The following is an 18760-nucleotide window of genomic DNA, read 5'->3' on the forward strand; positions in this document are numbered from 1 at the left end:
AGAGATAATTTAGTAAAAAGTATGTATAGGATATGAGGTAGGCAATTCATCCAGTGCATTGATATGATGTGAAAAATATTCAGCATAATTTACTTCCATGATTTACAGATAAAAACACTGAATTTGTATCTATTTTATTTGCAAAGAATGCCCACCACCCCCACCATCCCCCTTAAAAGATAATCCGCAGTGTAGGGAAGAGAGCAGACTACTAGTAAAAATGTAAATCAGGACAACCTTTCAGTAGAGCAATTGGCAATATACATCAAAGGCCTTTAAAAATCTACAAAACCCACTTATAGGAATTTATGCTCAGGAAATTATCCTATAGTGCCCAGGAGAAGCTGAACTTCTCTTAAGCAAGTGGTAGAGTTTTGTTTTTGGTTTTTTTCTTTCATCTTTTGTATATGTTGACTTTCGTTATGGACCACATTTTTTTTTCCCTTTAGCCCCTAGAAAACCCAGAGCTGAATTTGTAACCACCTTTAGGAACTTTGCAAGACTCACCTTTTCTGTTGCATGCCCTTGGACTTAGCTTCATTTACTCTTCTCTGTTTTCCCTTCAGGAGGACATTTTCATCTGTTTTTATTGGATTATATCACACACTTTTTAAGCAGCCTCCAATCCTTTTTGGAAGAAAGGTAGAGTAGATTTAAATGCATAGGAATCTATTTCTTGAGCTCCCGCTAACCACCAAGCCCATGCACTGAGCTCTGTGGGAAATAAGAAACCAGAAGAGTAGCCCAGTGCAGCCCTTGAGTGGACAGGAGGAGATTTACATTGGCAGATATCTCGAGAACAGAGTATGACGATGTCTTGAGGATCTAGAAGGCGTTGGTCCAGTAGGTGCCGTTTTGTATGAGGGCTTAGAAGACTGCCACTTGTCCCAGAGGGCGGAGCAAGTGCTGGGCCTCATGTGGCCACCCTGCCCCACCACAGGGCCACTCCAGGCAGAGGCACATTCTTCCCGAGCCCGTGCCATCAATGAGCAGAATCTTTCCTCCCCGAGGTAGAGCCCTTTCCTGGATGGCATGATACCAGCGTGATGCAGGTATGGCACAGAAGAGCAGTCTCAGAAGGAGGGATCGCAAGCTCTGTAAGATTCAGCACAAGTTGTGGATACACTACTAGGGCTGGAGGGTGTCCTGTAAACTGTTGGGCAGGGCACAGAAAAATTAATGGATCGTTTTCTGCCTGCCTTCAGCCAGCAGAGAAGGGAACTCTCAGATTCCCCAGCTGCCAGCCTATAAAACATTCTGGACGGAGTCGCCGCGGTGGTTAGGTGTGGCCCAGGCAGCCGGAAAGTGGCTGACCACCCCTGAGGAGGAGGAGAATGGGGAGTGCTCGGAGACACGCTGATTTGGCACCATCCCTTAAGGCCCTGGCGATGTGGGGATGAGAAGGACACATGTGGTTGCGACTGCAACGGGCCCTCAGTTGAGGATCAGCAAGCCGCCCTGGAGGGGCCCTGTATGCAGGCAAGCAGCAACCAGCCAGGCGCAGTGAAAGAACGTGCGGTTCGGGCGAACCCAGCTCCCGCCAGCGAGCATCCTCTGCCTCAGGCCAGCCCCGCTGCGGCTGGTTTGCTGGCTCCGTGGCACACAGGCCCTGCCATCTGCGCTAGTCTCTCATCGGGGCGGGCCTGTCTGCTCTCCTAGCCCCCAGCTCCTGCTGCCTGGCTTTCAGGTTTATAGTCTCCCTGGCACAGTGTTTGTGCTGACCGCTTCCTTGATCGCTGACCTCTTGAGCTAAGCCTTAGGACTCATTCCTGCAGGCAGCCTTGCAGGCATTGCATGCTGACCTTGACCTGCCTGCCTCTGGCCCCATCAAGCCAGAGATGCACTAAGCACAGTGAAGTGAGAGTGTAGAGAGCAGCACGGGATCCTTCTCAAGGCAGCACCCAATGAAGGGCCATGCAGTGGAATAATCTGAGTTCTGATGAGACTCTGGCTTGGAGCTATTGAACCAGGAAGGCTTCCTAGAAGAGGTGGCTCTGGAGCAGAGCCTTACCGAGGGGATGGGATTTAGATAGGGAGGGTCTAGGGCAAAGGTCAGAACAGGACGCCTGTGGCGTAGTGTAGGGCAGAGTGGGCAGTAAGGTCAATGATGCCACCTCTTAGGGGCGCCTGGGTGGCTCAGTCGGTTGGGCGTCTGCCTTCGGCTCAGGTCATGATCCCGGGGTCCTCAGATCGAGCCCCGCATCAGGCTCCCTGCTCGGCGGGAAGCCTGCTTCTCCCTCTCCCACTTCCCCTGCTTGTGTTCCCTCCGTCGCTGTGTCTCTCTCTGTCAAATAAATAAATCTTAAAAAAAAAAAAAAATGATGCCACCTCTTAGCGAGCCTCTAGCACCATGCCCCATGTCTCCTCGAACTTGACCCTTTGCACTTTGCAGCCTTTTGAAGTTTTTGATTAAAGTTGTGACCAGTGCCATAGTGACACTTAATCTAGACTGGAAGAGAAATCCCAGAGGCAGATTGTCCACTGATACTTCTGATGGACACAGTGAGCACCCACTGTGACCAGGCCTCACGCCGGGGTTTGTGACGGGCCTACCTGTGGGGAGAGGGACACGTGGCCCACATGGCTTCTGCAGCCCGGGGCCCATCTCCCCGCCTCTGCCTCCCTCCAGCCTCACAGGGTCACTTACGATCTTCTGCTCATGGCATCCTGCGGGTTCCATGTGCATTAGGGTCCTGGTTTCTGTTGGAAGTACATGTTGTTGGTAAGCTCCCGTGCAGCAGTCTATGTTGATCTTACCAGCCAGCTGCAAGTACAAGTTCTTACAAGCACAGACACTCCTCAGAGACGCAGGTTCGCGTCTACACCCCTGTAGTAAAGCGATACACTCCTCAGAGACGCAGGTTCGCGTCTACACCCCTGTAGTAAAGTGATACCTCAGTAAAGCCAGTCAGATTAATTTGGGGGTTTTTCGGTGCATATAAAAGTTATGTTTACACTATAGTGTGATTCTTCTTTTTTTTATTGTTTATTATGTGCCAAATGTGGTTCCGTTTTCATATGTCTTAATTAATCCTCACCATGTGATCAACACCATGTGATAAAATCGTTGCTCTATCCTGTAGTCTAGTAAGTGTGCAACAGCATTATGTCTAAAAAACAACGTACATGCTTTAATTAAAAAATAGTTTATTGCCAGTAAATACTAACCTGTCATGCAAGCTTTCAGCAAGTTACTGATCACTGATAACAGATCACCGTGACAAATATAATGCTGATGAGAAAGCTTAAAATACCGCAAGAATTACTGAAATGTTGACAGAGAGGCGTGAAATGGGCAAACACTGTTAGAAAAATGGCGCCGATAGACGTGCTTGAGCAGGATGGCCACTAACCTTCACTTTGTAAAAAACGCATTATCTCTGAAGCGCAGTAAAGCGAAGTGCAATAAAGGTGTGCGATAAAACATCCCGCGGCCTCCGACTACCCAAACAGCAGGCAGAGAAGATGCACAGCCTGTTGCAGGGGCTGGAGCAGAGCAATGAGGATGTGGGGCAGGGGCCGGCCGGGGCTCACCCAGACCACAGGCTGAGCTCCATGGCAGTCCCCCTCCTCCCTGCTGGTGTCTCCCATGGTGCAGTCTCTCCTCAATTCCCCATTTCCCTCCTCTCTGCCAGGGAACATCTCTGCGACACCGTCGAGTTCATAACTCCGAATGTCTGGGTGTCTCCCCCATCCCTTTTCTTTTTTCTTTCTTTTTTTTTTTTTTTAAGATTTTATTTATTTATTTGACAGAGAGATAGAGAGCACAAGTAGGCAGAGCGGGAGGGAGAGGGAGAAGCAGTCTCTCCGATGAGCAGAGAGCCCGATGTGGGGGCTCGATCCCAGGACCCCGGGATCATGACCCGAGCTGAAGGTAGACGCTTAACTGACTGAGCCACCCAGGAGCCCCTCCCCCATCCCCTTTCTTCTTTCTTGTTAGAAGAAATATCATCCAGGCTTTCTGAGATCCTGCCTTTGTTCTTCTAGAGTCTTGCTCTTGCCTCTTCCATTTTTTCTTCCCATTTTTGCCTCCTCGTCTCTCTGTCTGAGTTCCTTGTCCTCCGTAGAATGCTCAGGTCTCTCTTCGCCATAAAAGCTACTGTCTCAGTCTGCTCGGGCCGCCATAATGGACACCGTGGCTTTTAAATAGTTGAAACTGATTTCTCACAGAGAAATGAGGATGGGACGTCCAAAATCAGGGTGCTGACTGATTCAATTCCTAGTGAGGGCTCGGTTTCTGGTTCGGAGATGGCCACCTGCTTGCTGTGTCCTCACATGGTGGAGAGAGCGGTCTGGTGTCTCTTCCTCTTGTTATAAGGACACTAGCCCTATCTATTATGACCTCCTTAACCTTTATCACCTCCTCACAGGTCCATCCCCAAATACATTGGGGGTTAGGGCTTCAAATATGAATTTGGGGGTACCACATTCCATCCCTAACAGCTACCATTCCTCTCTCTTTTTCCCAAACATCAGCTGGCACCTCCTGTTCATGTTTAACTTAGCAAAATGTGGTGATGTGCATATAAGATGCCAGATGCTTATCCATCCGTGAACTAAAAAAGCAAAGGTTCCTGACCTCATGGAGCTTACATTCTTGCAGAGACAGGCAGTAAAATACAATTTTAAAAAATGAAGTGCATGGTGTATTATGAGTGCTGTGGGTAAAAAATAGAGCAAGGTAAAGGCATTGGGAGGACAAGGTGTGGATCACAGTTTTAAATAGGGTGGCCAGGGCCGGCTCCATGGAGAAGATGATGAAAGATTGCACCTGGTGGTTCTCTGGGAGAGAAGAGTGTTCCAGGCAGAGCGAACAGCCAGCGTGAAGGCTCTGGGGCGGAAGTATGCCTGACATGTGTATGGAACGGTGTACCTGGAGCAGAATGAGCAAGGGGGAATTTGGGGGGGTTAAGACTAGAGAGGGTCCCCTAAGGGCCTTTGTTAATAAAACTTCAGCTTGCCCACCAAGTGAAATGGGCCAGCACTGGGGGGTTTGGGCAGAGGAATCCCGTAAGCTAATGGCAGGGTCCCACTGGTTGCTATGCTGAAAAGCGGGGAGAGGCATTGGGACGTGGTTATAGTCATCCAGGGACAAGACGGCGGTGCTCGGGGAGGGAGAGTGGCAATGGGGGTGGCAAGACATGGCTGGTTCTTGACAGAATTTGGGGTCGAGTCTTAGAGATTGACAGATCCGATGGGGGATGTAGAGTAAAGGAAGAGTCAGAGACAGCTCCACGGCTTCCTGCCCAAGCAGCTGGAAGGAGGCAGTCCCCATTAGCAGAGCTGGGAGAGCTGCGTGTGCTGGATGGGGGGCATGTGGGCAGCAGCTATACGGAATTCAGTTGAACAGTAGCTTAATTCTGACCATGTTGCGTCTGAGATGCCCATTAGACACTCAAGTGGTGGTGTGGATTCAGTGGTCTGGAACTGGGAGGGAGATGGGCCTTGAGATATAAATCTGGCATTCTCCAGTCGCCCCGTAGATCAAGTCTAAAACTGGATGAGGTCTCACGGGAATGAATAGGGATATTGGCAATCAGTGACCTCCCTAGTCTCCTCTTGCTTCATTTGCTTTTGTTTTTGGACACTTGGGGCTACCCCTAAAATCCTTTTCCCTTCCCCCTCTCCTTCCACATCACCCCATCTGCTGGCTATTTCCTGCCCTGCTGTTTCTTGGATTTCTCCTTCCACATCTCCTTCACGGAGGCTTGTCCCAGGCTCTTCTCCCTGTTTTCTGAGGATTCCATTACAGCTAGAACACCTCCATTCCTCTGCACCATGTATTCCTCCTTCATCCCGGTGTGCTGGATGCACCAACGTGGCAGAGCAGCTCCCAGTGAACCTTCCAGAAGATCGACTCCGATAGTGGGATTCATCCCCTGCCTAGAAGCCCTCATGGCTGTGGCCTGGCTTCCAAGGCTCTCTGCAGTCTGGTCTCAAACACCTTTGCAGCCCCATTTCTTACTGCTCCCCTGTCCACACCCTCCCCTCCCCAGCCCTGCCATCTCTCCTGGCCTGCGTGCCCAGGGCCTTCCCTCCTGAAGCAAACCGTCCTCTTGCAGACTCCCATGCTTGTGCAGTCTCTTGCCATGTATCCCGTTCCCATGTGTAGTTCCAAAGGCTGACTCTTTTCTCGTGGATTGGCTGCTCCTTTAAGACAAGGAGTGGGGACATGTAGGTGCCAAGCCAGGAGTTCTTTTCCTTCCTTTCCTCGTTCCTTTCTTTCCTTTCTTGTTCATTCAGGCTTTGCTTCAGGCACCATATCTTGGGCATCTACCATGGCTTTGAGCCATGTGCCCCAGCTGGGATGGGAGCGGCCCAGGGAAGCAGGGGGCATAGTGGGGTGCCCGGGCCCGGCACCCGAGCGGCAGGAAGTCTCTTTTTGGCTCACTGAGGTTGCATGGGTCCAGCATCCGGGCTCCTCGCCCTCCACCTAGGACGGTCTTCGCCTTTGGAGCCCTTTGTAGTTCACGTCCCTGGTGTGGTATCATTTCTGAATGCTTCTCTCGAGTCTTGGAAGCGGGTCGCTCCTTGCCGGGCTGTACCGTCCCTTGGTTGGATTTTGCTTTTGTTTGCATCTGAGGATATGTAAATGCCTACAGTCCAGCTCTGATACCTTTGACCTTGATGGAACTGTCTATTCTTCTACACTCATCATAGCATCATGGAACTCTGAAAATTATTTTTGATTGAATTCAGAGTATTTCTGAGTTTTGTGTGACTCTGTGGTTACAACTTCCAAAGTCATTCAACAGATGTGTTTATATGTATGTCTGGATATTCTGGGCTCTTTTTTATTCACAGCACTTTTTTTTTTTTTTAAGATTTTATTTGTAAGTAATCTCCACCTAATGTGGGACTCAAACTCACAACCCTGAGATCAAGAGTTGCACGCAGAGCACCTGGGTGGCTCAGTTAGTTAACTCTTGATTTTGGCTCAGGTCGTGAGATTGAGCCCTGCATTGGGCTCTGTGCTCGGCGCAGAGTCTGCTTGGGAGTCTCTCCCTCTCCCTCTGTCGCTCCCCCTGCTTGTTCACTCTCTCGCTCCCTCTAATAAATAAAATTTTTAAAAATCTATATTAAAATAAAAAGAGTTGCACCCTCCACCAGCCGAGCCAGCCAGGTGCCCCTACTCACAACACTTCTGACACCAAATGTGTGTGAAGGTTTCTCCCCCTGACACTCACCTCCTGGGTTCTCTGACACCACCTGGGTGTCCTACAAGTCAACTGAATTCTGACACCATCTACATGGAGTGAGTGTTGGATCCCACAGATCTAGCACTCAGTCCCACCAGAACCCCCACACTTTAGACATTAATCATAAGTCCAGGCCTCCCATGCTTCTGACCAACTGGCCATAAATCAGGGGTTCCCATGACCCCCTCCTTGGGTTCAGTACTTTGCTGGAATGGCCCACAGAACTCACGAAAGCAGTTTATTTACTATTTTCAGTTTATCGTAAAGGCTACAAGCCAGAAAGAGCCAGATGGAGCTGATGCCGAGGTGTGTGGGAAGGGGCACAGAGCCCCCATGTCCTCTGGGCACACCACCCTCCTAGCATCTCCACGTGTTCACCACTCTGAGGCTCTCTGCCCCCACCAGTTAGGGATCTTTCTGGAGATTCCTTTACAAAGATAGAATTGATTAAATCACTGGCCATTGTGATTAGTTCAACCTCCAGTCCTTCTCTCCCTTCCCCAAAGGGCAGAGGTCAGGGGGGCCAGCTGGAAGTTCCAACCTTCTAATCAGGCCTTTCTGGCAACCAGCCCCCACCTTCTGAAGCTATTTAGGGGCCCCCAGCCACCGGTCATCTCACTAACATACAAAGACACTTATCACTCCCAGATTCCAAGGGTCTTAGAAGCTCTTGTGTCAGGATCTGAGATCAAATGTTGAAAGATCAAATATTATAATAGGAGGTACCTCTCACCCCTTCCTCTCAGGAAATTACAAGGGTTTTGGGAGCTTGGAGCCAGGAACTAGGGATGAAGACCAGTTGTGTATTTCTTATTATATTACAATATCCCCGTGTATACACGCTCCACACATATGCAGGGTCAGTAGAGGGTTCTTGCTGTTTTGAGGATCCAGTCTTCAGCATATCCTGCCGGGCTGTGTCTGGGAGAGCTCACGCTCCCTGGTTGGCTCTCTGTGTGCCCCGGGCTCCGCGATTCCTCCTGAAGGCTTCTGATGAAGGTGCTTTCACAGCCACACCAGGTACCTTCCCCTGCCCACACCCGAGCTGAGCCACCTCCACTTGGCCCATGCCTTACAGCGAGCAAGTAACCTGACCTCATGGTCACTTTGTGTACTGAGGCACCTGAGGATAGAGCTTCCCTGTGTTATCCCGACAAACTCCGATGAAAATGGGTAATGCGGAAAGGACCCGGGATCCTCCTGAGCATCCTGGAAGCTGGACCCAGAGCATCGCCGGATTCCGAGCACCACCCAGCATCCTGAAGGACGCCTTGCATAAGATGCCTTGTTTTGAGGTGCCCATCCAGCAGCTTCACCGGGCCACCTGGGCTCACCGAGGCCCTGGCCTTCCTTCGTCCCACGGGAGCGGCCCTTTTATTCTGAGCCCCCGGCCTCTCTACTCCCATAGCTTTATGCAGACTGGGGAGTTTGCAGCCCTATAAGCTGTTTAAAAATGCCTTTCTAAGAAAAGGGTTTAGACACACTTGGCAAAAGGCAAATCCCATTAGCAATTGTCTAATCCTGGCTATGACAGAACACCGTATTCTTTGCAGGGAGGCTTAGCACCCCTTCTCTCCTGGGTTGGGGACCCTAGCGTTTTGTTCATCCCCTCCCCTCTGCTGACCCTGACCTTTGGGGAGGGCAGACAGCCTAAGGGCTGTGTAGGGGACAGAGTGGACAGAGGGACAGATGCACAGGCCCCACCTCCACGAGAACAGCCCTGGAGCAGGATGGTGCTTCCAGCCTGGCTGCCCGGGGGGCGGCAGCATGAGGGCCCTGGGCTGTAGGATCTCCTTCTCCGGCTTCTCTGTCGCCCTCTTTCCCTGCTCCTTATCTTTCTCCTTCTCCGCTTCCCTTTCCCTCCTTCCTCTTCCGATTCCGGCCATCCTCCTCTGTCTTTCCCAAACTTGACTCTCTTTCCCGCCCCCGTCAGAAAATGAATTTGAGGCAGAACCTATTGATTTTCTACAGAAACAAAGCATCTGGAGATCGTGTTTTTCCATCTGTGGAGGGTGAGGGGCCAGTGACGGTGTGTTTCCTAGACCGATCTCAGTGTTTGAAGGGCTGGCCCCGTGGGCCTAGGGAGGGCAGGCTGGGCACTGTCTCAGTGTCCCATTCTGGGTGTCTCGTTTAATTGAGAGAACATAAAAAAGAAAAAATAAGAAAGGACAAAGAATAAGAACAAGCACCCTTGTGGCCACCACCTAGAAGTGACCGTTTCGCTTCAGGTGTTTAAAATCTAAACAGATGGGAGCGTGAGCACAGACAAAGGTGAGCTTCCCATCCGTAGCGCTTTGCTCCTTGCCCCGGGGGAGATGCTACCATCCGTTTCATGTGTATCTTCATAATTGGTTTTCTTATTTTTGCTGCATATGTATGAATCCATGAATAATATATAGTCGTGCCAGGTGTGTTTTTTAGAAGCATACTTAAGTGCTGACATGCTGTAATATCATTCTATAACTTGCTTTTCTCACTAAACATTGTACGTTCAAGATTTCTCCTTGTTGATACTGATCTCTGGTTCATTTCTCTTCAGCGCCGAAAAGGGTTTCACTGCACGACTGGACCACAGTTTACGTAGCTATTACCCTGTCGATGGACACTCGGTTGTGTCTGGTTTCTCTGTATCACAAGAACGGTGCCATAAATGTCTTTGTACCTCCCGACGCAGACACATGTCCAAGCAGCTTACGGGCTTGTGGGCCAAGTTCAAGTAGGCCAGAGCCATCCCTGCACCTTGCCTTGCAATTCTCCCGAGTTTCGCCACCCAGACCAGCTGCCCTCTCCCTCCCTGAGCTCTCCAGGCAAGGGCTGGTTTGGGGGAGCCAGCAGGGAGTGCAAAGGGAAAGTGGCAAGCGGTGTGGCCAAGGCGTGGCTGTGTATGCGTCCCCGCCTGACTGCCCTCCACTTGTTTAAGCTAGTACACATTTATCGTAACACTGCTTAAGAAAAATCTCTCTCACCCACATTCCTGCCTTACTCCACAGTTGTTTTTCCTGTTTTGAGTCCCTTTTGGTCTCTGTCCACATGCATACATACTTACCCAGAGCTGTAATTGTACACACAGCGCTGGATATTCTCTACTTCCTACCTAACGATATATTACAAACCGTTTCCACCTTGCTCCAGTCCCCACACTGGGATCACGCATGTTGCCCTGCTGTGCACCCTCCCCTGCTCTTCCTGCTGAGGGGCTGCTTTTCCTCCATTTCTCTTCCAGCTCCCAGCAGTCTTTGCATGACGACTGCCAACCCCCTCAGATCCTGTGGCCATCTAGAAGCAGAGAAAGAAAGCCCTCGGGGTGACAGCCCTGCCCAGCTGCTGTCCGGTGGCCCAGAGTGCTGTATGACGGCGCTTCCCGGCCGCAGGCCCCACCACTGCCACCTCCTTCGAAACCTCCTCCTCCCCAGCAGCAGAAAAGCGCCCCCACTACCTGTAGGACAGACTTAGGACACATGGCTTTGAGACTGTTTTAAAGACTCACAGATAGGCTCCTCCCAGGAGGAAACCGTTGGGAGCAGGCTTTTCGGCCTTGCCCTTTCTTCTGCAGGTTTCAAGGGAGACTGTGAAGGGGACTCTTAGGCACTGCTTGTGGTCCAGCCCAGCTCCCCAGGGCAGGGGGCTTGAGGCAGAAGCTACCTCGAGGAGCAGGGGCATGTTATGTTCTTCCCCTGAGCATTAAGCTTGGGATGGTGCGAGTGAAAGAACGCCAACCCCACGCGTGGTAGACGTCACACAGTTCCCGGAACGCTCGCCGCGGCATTGACATTGTCTCTGCATTCTGTTTCCTTAGCTAACTTCCTCCAGCCAGCACGGAGGTTGCTGTTTCTCTCACTAGACCAAGGCACCAGTCTTCTATACCTCTGCCTTCCCATGAGCCAAATAACCCAGGGATGACCAAAACTAATAATAATGAACCTCTTTAAAAGAAGAGCTAGTATTGATGGAGTACTCACTGAACACCAGATACTCTGCTTTCAGCATTTTGTACTTGTACAAACACCCAGTAAGAGAAGGAGACTGTCTCCACCCCCCTGTGACAGCTGTGGAAATAAGGCTCCAAGAAGTTAAGTTGGGGAGGCCTGGGTCTTCCTTAGAATTCTCCCTGTACTTTGCGTCAGCCATCCCGGCCATCCCAGCTGGGAGCCGACAAGCTCAGGCAGAGATGAGATGCTCCCTTTGCATTCCCTTCAGAGAAGCCCCTCGCCGGTGTGGAAGTTATTTTGTACAAAGGCATCGATTAGAAATTTTCCATTCCCTTTCAGTTTCCCATTAGAGGCTTTGCCCTATTTTCTCCTTAGAAGGCTCTGCTTTGGGGAACCTGCTTCAAGGGAGGGGAGCGGAGAATGCTTGCTGCGGGGAGGAGAGGGAAGAGGGGTGGCAGCCCCAGCCTCCCTCCGCGTGGCCTTGAGGAGGAAGTGCAGAAAGCTGTGAATGCGGGTGGCCTTCCCTCGCCTACTTGCCCCACTTGCGAGAGCCCCCATCCGCACTGGCCGGGTTGAAAAACAACAGGCAGACCAGGGCTCCTGTCTCCACATGGCCACTTGCAGCCCGATGACCTTAGGTGGGTGACTTGGCCATCCGAGGCCATCTGTTATGGGGAGTAAGGAAGTAGCGTGGCCGTGCCAGCACCAGGCAGATGTGCGGAGACACGGCGCTCCTGTTCTTCCTGCGGCTCATCCCTGGACAAAAGCACACACACTTAGGGCTCTAGGGCCAAGCCAAGCCAAGACTGGGTGCTGGCAAGGGAGCCTGGCCCAGGGCATGTGCCCAAGAGGGGCTTCTCCGAGCTGTTGCCTGACTGGGCTTATTGTACCCACTTGCTTTCTGTTCCTGCACCACAGGCACACACACCTTGTTCTCTTGGGCTCTTCGACGTGGGCTTTGGCACTCAGAGCACAGATACGGGTGGGGACTTTGCTTTTGTGCAGCTGCGGGGAAGGGCTGGGGAGAGCCAAGGCCCAGGGGTGCTGTTCCTTGGTGGAATCAGCTGAGGCCCCCTCAGCAGCCAGCTGGGTGCTCCATGTCCCTGTGCTGCCGGTCCCCACCAGCAAGGACTTCAGAGAGGCTGCAGCCATGGTAAGCGAGAAGCCCCCTTAGAAAGGAGTCCCTTGGAGAAACTGAGGCACCAAATCAGAAACCAAGTGGGTTTCTTTGCCTGCAGGTTTTGCTTTTCTTCCCTTCTCTGTCCTCGGCCTGCTCGTCCTCCACAGACCAACTCAGCATCCCACGTCTGGGCTCCAAACAGGCCAACTGCTCTGTCTAATCGTAGCTATGGGCAGGCCCTGCTTTAACCCCGCGCTTGGACTTGCCCAGTGTCGGAAGAACAGCAACTCTGATGAAAGGACTTCGCCAAAGCAAATTTGAGATGGGGCATGGCGACGGGAGGCACTGGCCCACAGCCAGCTGGCCTGTCGCGGTGCCCAGCTGCATCCTCGGGGATGGGGAGCGCAGACTCTGGAGGCTGGCATGCAGCTCTAAGGATGAGGCTGGGAACGCCCCAAGTCTCTTGTGCTCTGTGTGACACACAATTCAGGAGGCCTGGCCGGCCCTGAGAATGTCCTAAAAGCCCCCAGGAGCCCCGGCTGCACGCGTCTGTACATGATGCAGTGGGAATGACAGTTCTCCGGAGCCCGTTTCTCTCTGGACCTGTTCTCTGACATGCCAAGCCACTTCCTTCTAATAGGTGTGAACATAATGGACTTGTTTAAGTCCTTCTGAAGACAGGCCCACCACTGCATGCCTGCTGCGCCAGCAGCCGCGCCAGGTTACAAAACACTAGAGCCATTTTCCTGGTGCCTCGACACCTGTCCCCTCCCCCGCCCCCCCACAGAGAAGTGAAATGTCAGTGGAGCAAATTATCACTGAATACTTTGAAATCTATAAATATTAAATTGCTGTGGCTTTCACTGGCCTATATAAAATTAAAGCTCTGGTCAGCTCCAGAGGAGAGGTGGCTGGTTGGGGGCGGGGCAGAGGGGGTTGGGGGCGGGGCAGAGGGGGTTGGGGGAGGGGAGCTGCTCCAGCGGAGAGACAAGTGTCTCCAGAAGGGCAGAGCCGTGGCTAAGGGTTGTGGTTGGTAGGGGGGACCCTGGCTGGGGGAGAGACAGCAGGCAATGGGGTACAAAGCAAGGAGGTAGAAATCCCAAATGCCACTGTAACCCAGGATGGGGTTTTCTCTGGTTTTTCACTTGGAGCTTTATGGTTGGGGATGTGTGTGGGTTGCCCAGAGTTCTGTGTTGCATTTCTTACTCCAGCCCCGGACTCTAAAGTCAGCGTGCTCCGTCCAGGGACTGTCCCCTTCAGAGCGGGTACTAGAACCTCCCCAGGCAGCAGGGCTGGAGATGGGGGTGGGGTCGCGGGCTCACCGGCAGCCAGCTGTCCCGTTGTGTGCAGCCCCTGCCCCAGGCTCCTCCCCTCCTCTGGCCCCTTTGCTCCCATTGGCGGGGTGGCCTGCCTGTGTGCGGACGCCCACTGCCCGGGTTGATCTGTGCTGGCTTGGGAGGGTGTTTTCACACCACATCGGTTAGGTTTTAGGTCCCCTGCAGGTGGCAGGGGTGTCTTCTGCTTCTTTGAGATCTCATGAGGATTTACTAAGTGCGTCTATGTGCCAAGACCCTGTGTTAAGTTCTTTAAATGCACCACCTCGTTGATCTTTACAAAGTGAGAGAAGGAGGGAACTGTCGTGCATTCACCACATTGCCCGACGCTGAGGCCTGGAGAGGGGAAGTGAGTTGCCGGCTTCCCTGTAGAAGTGGCAAGGGAGTCCTGTGGCTGTTCAGTGGCTGAGCCTGGAATCCGGCCCAGCACCTCCCGACTCTCAAGCGAGCTCTCTCTCCCTTGCAGGCATCCCCACCCTCATCGTGCTGGACCCCCAGGGGGAGGTGATCACGCGGCAGGGGCGTGTGGAGGTGCTGAACGATGAGGACTGCAGGGAGTTCCCGTGGCACCCCAAGCCCGTGCTGGAGCTCTCCGACTCCAACGCCGTGCAGCTCAACGAGGGCCCCTGCCTCGTCCTGTTTGTAGGTAGGAAGCCCGGCAGGAGCCCCAGGGTGGGCTGGACGCCACAGACCTCACGTGTGTAGGGGGGGGATGTCCGTCCCTGCAGCTTCTTTCTGTCACCAACAATGCCAAGCCTGGGCCTTTGTCTCTCCCAGCAGCCTTGCTTTTGACCCCAATGATTTATTCATGGCTCTGCCCCTGCGGGAGGGGTTCTGGGAGCTGCCGCTGTGCTTGCCTTCCTGGACTGCCAGCTGGGAAGAATAGGTCAGGCGGGAGTCCGGCCCCCACGACCAGACCCATTGTTGGAAGGAGGCGGGCAGCGAGCACAGCAGCTGCAGGGGCCAGGCCCCCTTGAGCAAAGGCCCCCCGCTCCCAGCCTCAGGGCGGCATCTCTGTGGCCGGGTGCCCCTCTCAGTCGGCCCGCTCTCTGCTCAGTGGGTGACTGCTCTGCGGGGCAAGAAGACACCAGAACGTCCACTCCAGGCTCCCTGCAGCCCTGTGGGATGACCCCTGTTCCTTTTGCAAACGGAGCGACTACTGGCCAAGGGCCACCTCACCTTCTGCCTTGGGACGTGTTACTCAGCTCCAGCTCAAAATAGTTTGGGGTTCTAGGACCATGGCTGAGATGCCACCATACCCACTTAGACTGATGGGGTTGGTGAGGGAGGTGCTCTGGAAATCTGGTGTGGGGGCCTCCACGAGGGGCGCCAATATGCAGACTCATGGGAATTCTTACACAAACTGACTTGCACGCTGGTCCCTGTGCTCAAGAGAACAGAGGTCTCCTGGGGAAAGATGGCCTTGGGGAGTCCTTGTCCTCAGGGCTTTGCTGCTGGCCGCTGGCTCACACACCCACATCCCGGGGCCTCTGGGAAACAGTCCTGAACTGGGGGACAACTGCATCTCACTGGCCCTCTGTAGATGTTGGTAAAGAGGTCCCAGAGAGGCAAAGCGAGTTCCCAGCATTGCAGAGCGGGTTAGATGTGGATCAGGAATACGTCCTGCCGCGTCTGCACGCTGCGGGCCCCTGGGGCAGTGGGGCATTGCTGGGTGAAAATCCTGCTGCCTGCCTCCCCTTCCCCGCTTTGACACCTGGGCAGTTGCTCTTGTTCTGGGTTACAGGGTCCTGCAGGAGTGATGCCCAGGGCCCCGGGGTGTGACTGCCCCCACGCTGCTCTTTCACTGGAGGCAAGAAATGACTAAAGGGGGCTCTGGGGCACCCAGTCAAGCAGTCCATCCCCTCCCAGGCGAGTCCGGCCAGCTGTGAAGTTGGCTTTCCGGGGTCCTGGTGTCACCCCACTGCCACAAAGCTGCTGACGGGACTGCAGTCCTGACTCCCCGCCACCACCCCTTCTGCCATTTTCAGTAAGAAATCAGATGCGAGGTCATTCTGTGGCTCTGTGATTGAGAGAAAAACTACAAGGGCCTCAGGTCCTGGCTTCGAGGAAGCTCAGCTTCTAAGGCCAGTTTGTGCAGAATTCGGTGGAAAGAATCGTGGCACCTGGGGTATTAATGACACTCGGGGAGGAGCCCAGTGCGGTGGTGTGAACGCGCCGCGGACACAACCCTCCCGTACCCCGGAGGCGAGGCCTGTGTCCCAGGGGAAATCTGGTTTCCATTCAGGGGCTGCCCAGATGGGCGTTTCAGGCCCAGGACCCAGCTCCCTCAGGGGGCGCCACTCCATCTGCTCCACAAACCAGTGCCTCTTGTGTCTCTCTCTCCCCATTACAGATTCTGAGGATGATGGGGAGTCTGAGGCAGCCAAGCAGCTGATCCAGCCAATAGCCGAGAAGATCATTGCCAAGTACAAAGCCAAAGAGGAGGAGGCGCCACTTCTGTTCTTTGTGGCAGGGGAGGTGAGTGCCACTGGGACCTGGCCCGCTGGCTGCTCAGTGGGCCAACTTTTGGGACAGGAGTGATGCGGCTCTAGGGGATGTTTGAAGGAGCCCCGGGATCTGGGGTGGAGAACCCACAGACACGTGTGGCATGAAAAGGTGTGTCATCCCGCACGGAAAACCATTTCGTGTCGCTGCTGTACATTCCTGCCTTGTTTGCCACTCAGAGCCGCAGGGTGCCCTCCCGGGAAGGGGCTGCCTCTTGCACCTCTACCCGCCCCCCCAGGCTGCTAGGAAGAGTGGCAGCCACAGAGATGGTCATCAGCACTCCCTCCCTCCTGGCTGGGTGCAGACCAGGCCCTGGATGCTTTACAAAACGTCTGCTTGGCTAGTCCCTCGGCCCTGGCCTGCAAAGTGGGCTCTTCCCATGGCAGGCATCCACAGCTCAGACCTGCATGTCCCCAGCCGGCCCCGGAGAGAGTGCTGAGGTTGGACACTGCTGCTGTCCCAATCTCTTTTCACCCCAGGCCTGTCCCTTGAAGGCCTCCAGCTGGGATGGACATGTGCAGAGGAATTCCCACAGGGTGAGAAGGCCGGGTGCTCAGCTGGGGCCGCCTCCCACAGGTGCAGGAGCCTCTGTCCTGCTGATGCGGGGATCCCTGCAAGATGGCTGTCGCCACTCTGGCTCAGTCCCCACCCCCAGGAAGCCCGTCCACGCATGCTCCGCCACCCCTCCACCCCCGGGCGCCGGCCAGAAGCTGGTTATTGACAGACACACTTTTGGAAGCCCCCTGCCCTGTTTCCACCCATCAGCATCCCCAGTTGGTCAGAGCCCTGCACTCACTTCATGCTGTGCTATTTGGTTCCCCCGAGAGGCAGCGCGGCCAGACACCCTGAATGACCACCCATTCATCACCTCTTCAATAGCCACCCCTGCTAAGCCCTGCCAGGCCCCTTGGGCCCCTCTCAGGCAGCTGAAGTCACCCTGCTCTGCTGTGGGGTGGAGGGAACAAAGCAGGTTCACAGGGCCCTGCCTTGGGGCTATACAAGCCCGCTCCACACAAAGCACAAATGGAAGCCGCTCTGAATATATTAAACTCTAACCCCTTTCAAATGGCTGTGAGAGAAAAGATGGGTGTGGAACAGAAGGGGCCCAGCCAGGGGCAGGGGTGGGGCTGGGGAGTTCCAGTAAGTGCATTAGGAACGTGGCTGAAAAGGCACATTTGCAGGTCTTCTATGCACCAGGCAGCAAGCGGAGCGAGCCCGGCACCCTCCCATTTGCTCCTCACCTCTCGGACTGGGAATGGCGTCATTCTGTTTCACAGATGAGGAGAGCGAGGCTTGGAGAGAGCCAGACAGCTCCCAGGTCCGGTCCCAGCTCTGGTCGGTTGGCCGGGCTGTGAGTCCTTGCTGGCTCACCCACTGGCTAGCACCTGCCCCATGCGAGCCGTTCTTGAATCCATTTCACAGGGGACAAGGCCTGGGCTGACAGAAGTGACTTATCAAAGCCACACGTTAAGTAGGGGGTGCAGAAGACTGAACGTGAGGTCAGTGGGACTCCACAAGTAGTGTTTTCACTCCTCCGTCCACGTGGTCTGGCAGGTGGCCAGGCCCCAGGGGCAGGATGCCTACACCCGGACAGAGGAGGGTCTGACAGAGTCATCCACTGTCCAGCTCCTCGCCTGGCTGTCCTGTCCTTCCTGTGCACTTCACCTGGGCTCCTGACCTCGGCAGCTCTCTTGGTCCAATTCTCTGGTCTCGTGCTCAGAAGCCAGGTGGCATGGAAGGGGATGGGCACGGGGTGCTGGGTCATCGAGCACTGGCGGGGCACCTCTGAGCCAGGACTCTGGCCCTCTCCCACTCCTCGCAGGGCTAAGGGTGTTTGTCGTGAGCCCTCCTGCTCAGACAGGCAGAAGTCATCCCATCTGAAGCTTTAGTAGACATTAAAATTCATCTCCCTGTGGTTTGCTCCGAGGGAGAGGGGAGGGGCCCAGCACTGTGCTCAGCTTGGCTCAGGCCTCCTAATGGGAATTCAATGTACAGTCGTCGTTGTCCAGGTGCCTCCCCTCTGCTTTATCATGAAGATCGTTTATTAACCCACACGGAGGGCCTGGGTGGGGTCAACAGTGCCAGAGATGCTGAATCACCCATCACTGCCGGAAGTGCATGCGGTTTCTAATCATCTGCCTAAAGATCTGCCTTTTGAGAAAGGAATGTGTTTTTTTTTTGTCTGAGAAACCAGTGAGTGGTAGATTTCGTGCCTCCTGCTCGCCAGCATTTAAGGCCAGGAATGCCCCAAGCCCTTCCTGTGCAGAGGCACTTGGGTCTTCATCCAGTTCAGAAGGCTGCGTGTGTTTTATAGTGACCTAGCCTCGGGGTGGGTGTATGGAGTCCGTTTCCTGCTCTCTACCAAATGGGGGGCGGTAGCCTGAGAGGTAATCTCAGATCGTTGCTCCCTTACAAACTCTTGCACTAGTCTTTGGATTTCTGGGTTTGCTTTTATCCTTAATAAGGGAAATTCACCTGGACAGTCCGTGGGAATGTATGATCAGTACAGGCCCCTGTGGAAGCTTCAGGAACCCTGTCTTCTGAACTGACTGTGCAGCTCCTGCCCCCCTGAACCTCGGGGGGGGGGGGCGGGTGGGGACAGTGAGCCGTTTCCGTTCACATCATTCCAGATCTGGAAGTCCAGACTGGCCTCAGACATCCACAGTGGGTCTG

General features: G+C 53.9%; 1 protein-coding gene across 1 annotated transcript in view; it reads left to right on the forward strand.

Annotated features, from left to right (window-relative positions):
* NXN (nucleoredoxin) overlaps positions 1 to 18760 on the forward strand; it is a 136432-nt gene that overhangs the window by 114572 nt on the left and 3100 nt on the right. Inside the window, exons 5-9 of the mRNA XM_081806144.1 lie at positions 7986 to 8000; positions 11349 to 11413; positions 12609 to 12621; positions 14032 to 14228; positions 15936 to 16060. Coding sequence (XP_081662270.1) covers positions 7986 to 8000; positions 11349 to 11413; positions 12609 to 12621; positions 14032 to 14228; positions 15936 to 16060 — 415 coding nt within the window. The remainder of the gene's footprint in view (positions 1 to 7985; positions 8001 to 11348; positions 11414 to 12608; positions 12622 to 14031; positions 14229 to 15935; positions 16061 to 18760) is intronic.

Source organism: Leptonychotes weddellii, chromosome 15, assembly GCF_054177405.1.
Source record: "Leptonychotes weddellii isolate Sample4059 chromosome 15, ASM5417740v2, whole genome shotgun sequence".
Classification (NCBI taxonomy): Eukaryota; Metazoa; Chordata; class Mammalia; order Carnivora; family Phocidae; genus Leptonychotes; species Leptonychotes weddellii.